At 37.7% G+C, this 12633-nt stretch overlaps 1 protein-coding gene across 1 annotated transcript in view; it reads left to right on the forward strand.

Annotated features, from left to right (window-relative positions):
• nphp4 (nephronophthisis 4) overlaps nucleotides 1-12633 on the forward strand; it is a 156026-nt gene that overhangs the window by 20349 nt on the left and 123044 nt on the right. The window contains exons 3-4 of the mRNA XM_079383228.1: nucleotides 5165-5334; nucleotides 6397-6461. Coding sequence (XP_079239354.1) covers nucleotides 5165-5334; nucleotides 6397-6461 — 235 coding nt within the window. The remainder of the gene's footprint in view (nucleotides 1-5164; nucleotides 5335-6396; nucleotides 6462-12633) is intronic.

Raw genomic sequence — 12633 nt, forward strand, 5'->3', positions numbered from 1 at the left:
GCTTCTGCCAGGGGGCACAATGACTGCCACAGAGAGCATATGTATAGAATTTGGCAAATAAAATAGCCCTTTATGTGCTATGGAAACACTGGACGCATGTATTTCAGCCGAGAATGTAGTTGTTTAAAACTCAAATCTGCAGTTTATTTATAAAAACAGCCCCTATTTGAAAATGTGCTTCGCCGATTTCGGAGCCGTGAGCTCCAGGCGATCACCGGGCGCTCGTGCTCATGTATCCCGAAGAGAGGAGCATAACCTCGGCTAGTCCTTCTGACATTTGCCGCTGGCTCTGATGTCTCTGTAGTGGATAAACATAAGATATAATTTGTTTTGGGTAAATCTAACAGGTAATCTTTGGTCTATAGTACAGCTCCGGATACAGCTACGATGATTTAGTCCTCTATTGTTGTTTTGATTTATGCCTCGCTCGTAATCACGTCACTACTAGAGCAAGCACCTGATTGGTTAGCGCGGCGCGAATATCCGCCAAAGTTTAGATTTTTCAACTTGCGCGATTCGCGCGTTCCGCGCGTCAAACGCTCGAAACGCTCAATTCGCGCCGCAGGATGTCTATTCGCGTCTTTGCATTGACTTAACATGTAAATCACTCGCGCTTAACGCTTCATTCGTGTCTGGTGTGAACGCACCATCAGCCGCGCGGCCGCACTTTTTAGACACGAGACAACGATATGGCGCAACCAAACATAATACTGTTACATGATTGGCTGTTAGCGTGTCACTCCCTACGTTGCTAGGTTACAAGAGAGCGAGTGCCTTTGTTAATGCAACCAAACTTGCTTCGCAGCCTTTGTTTTCTTCCGACGAAGAATAAAAAATATCGAACGTTTTATCGAACACATTTTTTATTGATATCGTTCACGTGTCTATCGCGATACATATCGTTATCGTTTTATCGCCCAGCCCTAGATGAGACCCTGCCTTTTGAATTGAAAATGCATATCCAGAGCTCTGATGAAACCAGTCCTGCTGGTGAGCTGAGGGAATCATTTCAACCATGCAATGCAAATCATTATTTCCACTAGAGAGCAAACACTCGAGTACAGATTCATATAAGAATGTTATTCAGCTCACTGCGGTTCATTTGAAGTTCAGGGTAAGAACAAAACAAGAGCATGTCATAGGTTATGAGCAGAAGACAGGTAAAGCAGTGAAAGGAGACATTTTTGAAAAGTTTGCTTTGAATTTTACATAACCCTCGTTTCATGCTTGAAAACACTGATGCAGAAGGGTTATGTGAGGTTGACCTTCAAAGACCTTCTGCGGTAGCAAAACTGGAAAAGTTGATTACATAATACCAATTTATTACTAGATGAAAGGGGGGGGGTGTTCTTGTGGCTAATTTATTACAAAATTGGTCTCATTTTTAAAAAGGTTTCTATTTAATGAATAATGAAAAATTAGCCATATCAAATTAACTATTATTTTTACGTTTTTTTTTTTTTTTCTGGGGCCTGAAATAGAGGAATTTTGGTCAATATTGATAATTAAACAATATTTTGCTGAATGTGTTTTTGTGCTGCCAGCTTGGCTGGTTTAGGTCCGTCATGGATTAATAAATATGACAAAACCACCAGTAGGTGGCAGCAAGTCCCTGTTTTAATAATTGACTTACTGATTTATTCATATCAAACGATTCGTTCAAAATGACTGATTCAATAGAAACGAAAGAAGTGAGACCATCTGAATGGACCGTTGAATCACTGGCTCACTCGATTTGTTCAAAAACTGATTCATTCACAGAATGAAATGAAACTGTTGCTATGCACTGTTTTATAAAACTAATAGCACATTTGTGCTTGCGGCCTCGCACACGTGCTGATATACAGAATGCTTGTGCAATGAATATAAAAATGTAAAATCTCATACATGGGTATTTTTTGTTTCATTGCTGGAATTATAAGGGCATTCTAACTGTATACAATTTTACATTTAGAACCAGAAACTCGTCATTTGTGCGCACAACTTTTATTAACTAAACACTAACGCAAACTAGTCTAACAAACAAACAAACATACATACTCATAAAAATCACTCATACATGGGGAAAGGGCACATGAGAGTTGATGGGTGAAACCATCAGGAAAACCAGAGAAAGCAGTTATGGAAAAAGTCATTTAACCACCTGAGTCATCAGCGCCATTCATAACGGGGTCTATAACTTATACTAAACCTCTGTTTCATTTAGTTAAATGTTATACTTGCATTGCTTGGTTGTGGCGAGTGTCCATAGTCTTAATGGTTTCAAGGTTTTGGATTCCTGATCACGTTCTTCCGGGTTGAAGAGTGAGGAATTCCAAAGACGTTCTGAGGTAGAGATGTTCTTCCAGGTAGAGAGTGGAAAAAGAGCTAAGAAAGAGATCTGCTGTGGTCCGAGGAGCTTTGGTTGAATGGAAAGACAAGGCTGCAAGGCCTGGCACAAAACTGAAAAGTGTTCAGAAGAGTTTTAGCTCACATCTTCTTCATCCTCTTAGGAACTGACAGAACCTCAGACTGCAGGGGCATCACTTACGTGAGAGCTTCATCTGCTATAGAGGTCACACCACTGAGAGTCAAAGGGCCTATGGTGACTTGAACATTTGGAGGGAAAGTTTACGACTTTTTGTCTCCATGCATAGTAATTTGCATATGAACCGGATTGGACGTTGATATACAAACTATTAAAGATTCTTAGAACACTTATATGTTGCTTAGGTATCGACATATAATATACACTCTCAATTAGATCATCTGAAGATGAATTGATAGAGACCAAACATGATATACATGAGATAATATTAACTAGTGTTCTATCATAATCATGTATAAAACAGGATACAATACGCAAAAACGTATACAAGAACAGTAATAATATACACAATGACCTGAAGATATGTGTGTTCATTCAAAGAAAGGTTTTTCTATTAATTAATTAGAGACGAGTCCATGTCTCTTTGTTAAATATAACAAATAGTTGTCTGATTGATCCAAATGTTACAGCATGAAATGGAAACATTTATGTTAAAATTGTACATGGTCCCTTTTCAAATAAATTTTTAATAATAATAATAATAACTATAAAATATAGCTACAAAATACTATCTTAGATCTGTAAACATTTTGATGGAATTAAATATTAAAGGCATAGTTCACTCAAAAATAACATTTTTATATGATATTTTGAAGAATGTTGATAACCAAACAGTAGCTGGTCCCCATTGACTTGCGTAGTATTTTTTTCCATACTATGTAAGTTAATGGGGCCAAACAGCAGGTGAGAGTAAATTTTAATTTTTGGCTGAATTATTCCTTTAAAGGAGTTTTTTTTTTTTCTTTTTTTTTTTTATCTGGTGGACCATTTTCTTGCTGGTTTTTGAATCTAAAGTTTTATGCTAAAAGTTATTTTTTCTTTTTTTTATAAATTCCCAAAATATTGATAGAATGTTTTCATAACCAGTGGATTAATTAAATCACTTCCAATGTTGAAAGAAGGATGAAATTATACAATTATCATCAGCGCTTGGGTCTCTAATGCTTGAACATTTCAGATTCTGTTCAACATCTGTGGTAACAAAAACTGAATTAGTGCACTCTGGAAGCACTTCTTGTCATGGTTATATTTCAGTGCTTTTGTTTGAATATTGATCCGTGTGAACCTGTACTTTATTCTATGCCTCTTTAGTGCCTGTAAATAGTGTGAATTCAATCCATGGCACAACCTCTGCTCTGCATTTAAACTAGCCTCAAGTTTAAAACCCTTTCAACCCACACAACCCAAACTTAGCAGGAGCTCTTGTGATCTGATTTTAAGATTCAAGCACCATCGACCCACATAGCCCAAAAAATCAGCCGGAGCACTTCTGAATGCTGTTGAATCACTTGTAAACGGACACATAAATCTGTGTAGTTCGGTATTTTAGGAACTTGAGTTTGCGATGCTTAAAATACTATATGCTCCATTAAAGATTCATGATCTAAAGACTCTAAATGCATCTAAATACAGTGAGTGTTTATTCATTTCGTAAGCGTATTATTTCATAAACCGTAACCTGTGCCACAAAAATAGGGCAAATATATAATCAGGCTATGGAAATATAGCAGCTTGTCTTATACTAATTGTGGTTACATGGACAAGGACTGGGTTGTCTTATTAGTTTTCAAATGTGAAATCTTGTTCGGATTATGCATACAAATGACCTAAGCAAATATGACTCGCTGTGCTGCTTGTGCAGGGTGCTAGTATTGATTGTGCTCTGCTCTTCAGCTGATTTCGCAGAACCCTTTGCTTTGATGTTTGTCTAGATTGAGTTAATTTTTTTTTCCTAAAAGCCCCTTCTGTATAATCAGAGCTGCTGCTGCTATTGATTGGTATGGTGTAAGTAGGTGTCTCTTGTAATTGTTAAACTGGTTCAGTGGTTGCTAGACTTTAATGGGTGCCTCCATCTCTCATTTGGCTTCAAAGCTTTAAGTGAGAAAACATTGTTATTCTAGGAAATTAATATTTCCTTGGGCTACACATTCAACTTTCAGTTTGTGAGAGAGACACATTTTTATTTTCTGTGAAAATAGCATGAGGTGGCCTGCGCTTTCTTAGACATCCCCAGCGAGGTTCCTCCAAGAGCCACGGGATGTCAGACCAAGACTCTGCGTGCTCTTTTTAAAACAAATCATTATGTCCAAACATCCTCTTTAGGTTCTTTCTCAACAAACCTCTGGGTTTTCTCTGATAAAGTTAAGTTACAGGTTTAATCTTCCTCCTACACGATTTCTCACTTCTCGAACAAATTTTTTTTCATATCCATAACCTTGTGTTTCTCGCTCGGTTTTCTCACCCTCTCACCTCAGATTCCTTTGTTTGCTGTTTTTATTAGTGGTGTTTGCCAAAGCAAACTTGCTTGTATGTAAGGATATATATATATTTTTTTTGAGGACTCTTTCCTGAACTCCTAACTCCTAACCCAAAGTATTACACTTCAGTGGGTAACTCATCCCTCAGTGTTTGTGCTACAGACTGTGTGACTTGTGCAATATTACATTTCCAAGTGACTGAACATGCCAATAACAATTATGTAATAATAAATACTTGCACGATTGATTATATCATGGCAAAAATGTAAACAAACAAACAAAAAAACTTTGTAATGTTCTCTGTCTATCTTTATTGCAGGTTGTGTACTTCCACACTGCCTTGTGTTTGAGTTCTGTGGTGGCCGTGGTGGAGTTGGTGTCTCTGTCTACCAGGGCAGATGGTTCCCAGGAGGCAGTGGGGTCAGGGTTTGGACTCCTCCAGCTCTTCACAGGTCGCGCAGACACCAGCATCTCTCAGGGGGAGGGCAGGTAACAGTCACCTCAGAGCAGTGCAGTATGGCCATTTCCATGAGTGAGAAAGATGACACTCCAGAGCACACAGTCTTATTGACTATGCAGCAAATCCTGAAACCTGCAATGAGTGAAAAAAGTGGGCTTATTATAATTTGCCTGCTATTCATCAGAAGAAAGGACTGAATGTGTGTCTCTCATTACTCTTTTAATGGGTCTGTAATTTCATGTTCTCTTTGTCATACTGAACAAAGAAAAATAACTGTATAACAGCGGAGTGTGGTGGACCTCTGAATGAATTCAGAGTACTTTTTGTATACTGAGTATACTTTTTTTGTATCTAAATTCATGTCACCCACCTCCTTAACTTCATTCCACATTTTAGGACACAAAAGAGCCCACTTCTGAAACTTGATCTGCTGGTGTTGCTTTTAAACAATGCTGCTTTAGAAAACGTGTTATAACATAAATATATACACTACCACTACAAAGTTTGGGATCAGTAAGATTTTAAAATGTTTTTAAAGATGCCTCCTATGCTCACCAAGGCTAATTTATTTGAATAAAAATACAGTAAAACAGTAATATTGTGAAATATTATTGCAATTTAAAATACCTGTTGTCTGTATGAATATATTTTAAAACGTAATTTATTCCTTTGATAGCAAAGCTGAGTTTTATCAGTAATTACTCCAGTCTTTGGTGTCATAACATCCTTCAGAAATCATTTGCTGGTTTGCTACTCAAAAAATGTTCTTATTACCAGTGTTGAAAACAGTTGAAAACAACTGATGCATTTTGTTTCAGAATCCTTTTAATAGAATGTTTGTAATACCAGCATTTGTATAAAGCATTTTTGTTTTACATTATATTTGTTTACTTGAATTTTGATTCAATTCAATACATCCTTGCTGAATAAAATCATTAATTTATTTCCAAAAAGGAAAAACCTTACCCTAATCCATCTTTATTTATATGCTATATATATATATATATATATATATATCTCCATAATGAAGCATTTACACTAAGTATTTTAACTTAATATTACTGTTTTTAACCACCATGTGGCTTTTTTAGGTTGAGTCTGTTCAATGGGACCCCCAGAGCCCTCCTGCACCCGACGCTGAAAGACCCTCTGCAAAGTGAGTGCAACCCTGAGCTTCACATTCAGTCAATAGCTCATAGTCCACACTGTTTGCATTGCATTCAGTCAAAGATTGAAGTCAACATGAAATCAGAATTGACAAATTTTCTTAATTCAATGCCAGCTAATTTTGATGTATGTATCAAAATGGCAGTTAGAGTAAATGATGATAGATTTGAATAAGAAGTGATACCATTGTGATGCATTGAGATGTTCTTGAAAGCAAGCTAAACCTTCAGTCTCCATGTCCCAGTCAAAAAAACTCCTCAAAAGTGGGCCTTTCAGGAGGCATTTGGGTGCGACTGTGGTCTGATGTTCGACACCCTATTGTCATTAGCCAATCAAATCCCACGCTACTTTTTTCACATTAAAAATCATGAGTGACACGTAAGCAGTGTTGGGGAAGCTACTCTGAAACTGTAGTTTGACAAGCTACAAGCTACTCGTAAGTTAAAGTAGTTAAACTACAGTCAAGCTACCCTTTTGGAAAAGTAGTTAGCTACACTACAAGTTACTATCAAAAAGTAGCTAGCTACATTGAAACTACTTTTGATTTTTTTGAACAACGTATATTATAAATAACTGAATAAGTGTCTGAGCAATGTTTTAAGTAAAATATTTAGTGTTTAAAACAATGCAATACAATTATGATTTCAAAGAGTATTGTTTTATTACACACAACACTCAAATATCTCAGACTGTTACAAAAAGTGTGACCTTTACTTGTCGTTTCTTTGAGAGACATGAACTTGGACAAATAAGGCCATGGGTAATTAACGTTAGTTGTTTCTCCATCCTCAAACTGCCTCCACGTCTTGCTCCATCATGGATAATATGGGTGTGTCAACCCACTTCTGTACGTCAGTGAACCGTTAGCCGCAAGATGCGTGATTAAACAACAGGTGGCGGTAATGGCAAAAAATGAGTTTGTAACCTAACAAGAAGAATATCCTTGCATCGCGCTGATTCGCGCAGGCTCCACAAAACGCAATGTAGCTTTTGCTCGCGCTACACCGCTACTTGCTGCAAAATAGTGGTGGAAATTTTCGTTCTTTCCAGAGACTCGTTCATTTTTCGTTCGTTCACCAAAATGATTCGTTCAGATTCGTTCACTAACTCGTTCAGTGACCATTTTTCCATATTACACAAATACGTCAGCATGTGCCGTTCAACTAACGTATTTACTTGTTACAAAATAAAAACCGATTTGGCTTCATTAAAAAGTGTGCCCTTCTCATTAAATGAATAAAATAAGTCTAAATAAGTGATCAAAGTCATTACTCTTTTTATCTTTTAAATTACACTCTTTTCGGATGACCAAAGCACAAGTGTTTTTTTATTTGTTTGCATACTAGGCTAGTTAACATTTAATTGTTTAGGCAGAGATTTACACGTTCAAATCTGAGATTATGTTAAACGAGGAGTTATTCTGTATGTAAAATATGAATATAAACAAGCGTGCATGCACAGTACGGATACCTGTGCTTTGCATCCGCTTTCTGCTGATTGATGAACTAGATTGACAGAATGGCCGACCTACCCGGTCAACGAACTGGGTATAGCTACCAGTTCGTTCAATTCGTTCACGAACGGGAGATCTCTCTCTCGTTCAGACTCAAAACAGAGCCATCTCGGTCAATGATGCTATTATATTCGTTCGTTCGATCCAACCAATTACATGCCCCTTCTAAACCCGAGCTGAAATGCTATTTGCTGACGTGAGTCACGTGACGCAAATGAGATGGGATGACGTGACGCAAATAATCAATACTGCCATATTTTTTTATGTTTCACAGTTTTTAAACAAACAAAAGTGCATGACATGACTAACATAATGAAATATTTTTTTATTTAAAAGTATGTAACTGTTCAAACATAAAACAACACTAATATAAAAAAATAAAACAAAGAACCAGTTGTTCGAACGACGAACGTAATAATGAGACGAGATGTATGTATGTAACAGTTCATTTGACTCTTTCAAACTCAAAGCAACTCAATGAAGGGCGTATTCGTTCACTAGATTCAACAAATCACATGCTCCGTCCTCGTATCATACTCGAAGGCTATTGGCTCGAGGTTTAGTCATTCTTTGACAGAGGAAACGGTCCAGAGCTACGCATGCGCGCAATAGCGGCGCGCTGCGGTGGAGGGAGGAGTTTCAGTGAACGAGAAATATGAGTCTCAGTCAATGGATTACGTGAACGAGAATGATTCGTTCACCTAAAAGATTCGTTCAAAAAGAACGATTCGTTCACGAACGTAACATCACTACTGCAAAAAGTAGTTAGCTACTGGAAAAGCTACACTGTTTAAAAAGCAACTGAGCTACTGCCAAGCTACTGAAAAATGTAGTTAAGTTAGTAGCGTCGCTACTTGTAGTTAACTACTCCCCAACACTGCACGTAAGTATGTCACATTGCAGAAGTGAAATAGGTTGTGAATTGTGTTTCATGTTGACTTTTAAAGCTGAATTGTTTAGTCAGTATGAATGTGGTTTTGAAATGAAGATATCATTCTCAGTTTTCTTCTAGGCAGTTCTCCATGATTTTTTTTAGTTCGGTAACTTACAGTAGATAGAGGTTTCATTTATGTGATTACCCCAGCAGCGCAGCAGGCATTTGAAGGCTTCACTGAACCGGGCTGATTTCTGGGAAAGCACATGAAGTGAAATTTGACACTAGATAACATATTTTACTCATGGTCTCAAAGGAGTCAAACCGAGCTAGAGACAACAGCAAGAGCTTAGTAATAAATAGTTGATAAATAGCACTTTATGCTTTCTGACAGTAGCGATGAGAAACTATTTGCGTGTGTGTGTGTGTGTGCTTGCCTCATTTTTTAAATGCTTTCAATATTCAATCTGTCAGCTTGCCTTGACTTTCCAATTTAGAATCATTTCCACCTGAAAGCAAATTGAATTGGGACTATTTCTTGCAGTGCTGTTCTAAGCAAACAATCTCTATCATGACCATTTCAGATCTTATTTTCCTGTCTTTTCTGACACTCAAAGGTGAAGGGGAATCTTAAATGTGCAAATTAAAGGAAATAGTTGGGACTCGCCTATAAATAATTTAAGAGATTCTTGAAAAAGATTTCAGAATGTAGCCTTAATTGATGAATATTCTTTAATGTTGGCCTTTTTGGCTGTTGTGTTTGGCAGCCTTTTCATACCCTGGAAGATGCTTTATTTGGTTTTGACCTTGTAAGTTCTATTTATGTTTTTCTTTTTATTTCTTAATGGATATTTTCCATACTTAAATTGATGTTTATTCCATATATTGAATGTACATTCATTTTCTGTGTCTGTAGTTTTAAGAAGCATACGCTTTCTTTTCTTTTTACGTTTTCAGTAGGTCGTCTTCAAAAGTCTCCTTTTTGGAAGCAATTAACTCTCACTGTACAGTCACATACATTCATAGATGTTCTTCCAAAATTATATAATCGCAAAATGAGTTTTGGGGAGTAATTGAATGCCAATGAAAGGCTGGAAAATATTTTTCTCAGATGACAGCAGCAGATGATACGGAACAAAAAAATAATGCGTGATCGGAAACAAATCTGAAAAAGAAGTACACGTTTAGCATACGTATTACAGAAATAATATACTTTAAAAGAATATACTGTGTAAAATTAATGTTTTCAGACATTTAATTGCACGTTAATTGTAATCCGCTGAACATTATTGTGTTTTTAGACCCACTTAGGCATATGTAATTGCAAAATTACTTTTATTGGTTTTGATAGACTGTTAAAACTTCTGGCTGAATGACCAGCATAAATATAATTAAATGCAATTTTCATTAAAGCTTGTATATCATCCATTTAATTATATATGTAATTACATTATATTTTATAGTATATTACTGTTATATATTATATTTTTAATGATGAAGTTACAATTTAGTACATTTAAAATACATTGACTTATAAACATAAAACACTGCAGTTAAAATTATAATCAAGTACTTGTGGTTTAGTATGTTAGTGAACACATCAAAATGTATTTCATTCTTTAAAGCACAACAGAAGAGTATTAAAACAATGATTTACAATGTACTTTAAAGAAAACTTTTAATTTGACATTGTTGCACTTTTAAAATATACTAATAATAATTTGAAGTACACCACAAGTGTGCAATTATGCACCTCTTTTTCACAAGGGATAATTTAATAAGATAGAAGACAGAGAATGACAAAACTAATGAAGTGATTTTGTTTATAACGAGAGTGGTGTAGTTTTGTTGTTGTCCCATCATACTGCTTGCTTTGTAGAGTTTGTGTTAATCTTGAGACTGAGAGCACCATATGAGAGTGACTCATGGATGTAGTATATCTGCAGGGTGTCCAGCTGTTGGAGTGGAGAGGGAGCAACGCTGATCTAAAATTCTCTCTGAATCCAGCCTTTCCTTCTAGCCGTGTGTCTCTGTGCTACCTGCCATTCTGTCTCAATTATGCCTCTCCATGCTAGAGGGAGGAGATGTCCTGCTGTCTCTCCGAGAGTCTGAGCCTCCTAGGGCTTCTCAGATCACACACAAACTTGCTGTCAAACACACACAAACATAGATGCAAACATTTACGTGACTTGTATAGCAGCACATTCAGCCATTGTCTGCTCATTAATACTGTACCGCTGAAGCCACCTTCTGGATGGTGCAGATGTTGGGAAAGTGAGAGCATGAGACCTAAAGCAGTGCTTATCCACTGTTTTTTTTTTATTGTTAAACATTAACAGAAATCAAGATATTTTCTTTTACAACCTGTAGTTTGCATCATTTTATTTTATATATTTTGACGAGTTGGCTGCCTCCCCCTTGTTATCACCACCACCCCGTCCCTTATTCGCTGCCCTTCACCAGGCTCCCGACGGGAGTGGGTCTGTGAGAGAGGAGGGACGCTGAAACAGCCAGGGCTGGCGGCGTGTGATGAGGCACACCTGAACCGAATAGAGCCTCACCACGTTTAAATGCCGTCGTTTAAATGCCGAGCGCACCTCTCCTCGAGAGACGGTCTCTTCCCCGTGCATGCACGCTGGTGTCCTCGTGGATCCAGGAAGGGAGCGTTGAGGGATCGAGTGCCGCCGAAGACACGAGCTGCCAGACCCGTGGTCCGGACAAGTACCACACCTGCGAGACGGCTGACGGGCCAGGATGGAGGGCCCTATAACCCCTGGAAGCGCCGCTGGCCAAAGGAGGACGAATCGGCTAAACGAAGCCACCAGCCCTCGTGCCCCGGACCCGAGAGGGAAGCGTGTGTGGCCGCCGGACTCCGCCCCTTACCTGGACCCTTCTTTTCAGAACACTACCCTCCTTCACAAACTCCTAGGCCTGACGCCACACCCACTGTGTCTGTCGTTTGCTCTTCCTGCCACAATATTTATTTATTTTCAGATGAGGGTACTCGCTAATTTCTACCATTTGACAGAATTCGCGCCAAAATACCCATATAAAGTAGATTTTAGCCTGTAATGTCATAAGCAAAAGAAATGTTAAGTGTTTATAAAAATTAGAGAGCAGTATATATTTTTGCTATATTTAATGTTCTGTTATTTGCATGGTTGGTTTCATTTTATTTTTTGCATTTAGCATTGATTTTTTTTCCCTCAGTTTTTTCCAGCAGAACATTTTTAGATCACAACCCACAAGTTGAGAAGTACTGGCATAGAGGACGTGTAAACCGCACTGGCAGAGCCTAATAATGCTGGCACGTTGAAATCTGCGCTTTATTTGATGTGTTTGTCTGGGCGCATGTCTTTGTGTGTGTGTGTGCGTAGCAGAGAGAGCTGGAGAGATGTGAGAATGAGTGAGCAGTTTTTCATCTCTGAAGATTAGAATTCCTATTTTGACACACTTCAGTGTTTGTAGATGGCTGATTTTGACAAGCACAGTAGCTTAGTCATTGCTTCAGAATAGAGACAAACAGATGCAAAGCCATGTTGATGTTGTTACATCTGCTGTTCCTTCACCCGTGAAATAAACACATAATAACCCTGAAAGGCCAAAGAAAGATCAGTCATGTTGAATTAGCTGCTAAATCATTGGTTTAATCACGAAGTATTCAGTGGGAATCAGCAACAAAGCTGGTGGACAGAGAGCTGTAGGTTCTGGTACACTGATTGCTATTTTTTTATTTTAATTTGAATAATTTTATGCTGTTATTGGAGCCATGGT

The sequence above is a fragment of the Barbus barbus genome (genome assembly GCF_936440315.1).
Source record: "Barbus barbus genome assembly, chromosome: 28".
Lineage (NCBI taxonomy): Eukaryota > Metazoa > Chordata > Actinopteri > Cypriniformes > Cyprinidae > Barbus > Barbus barbus.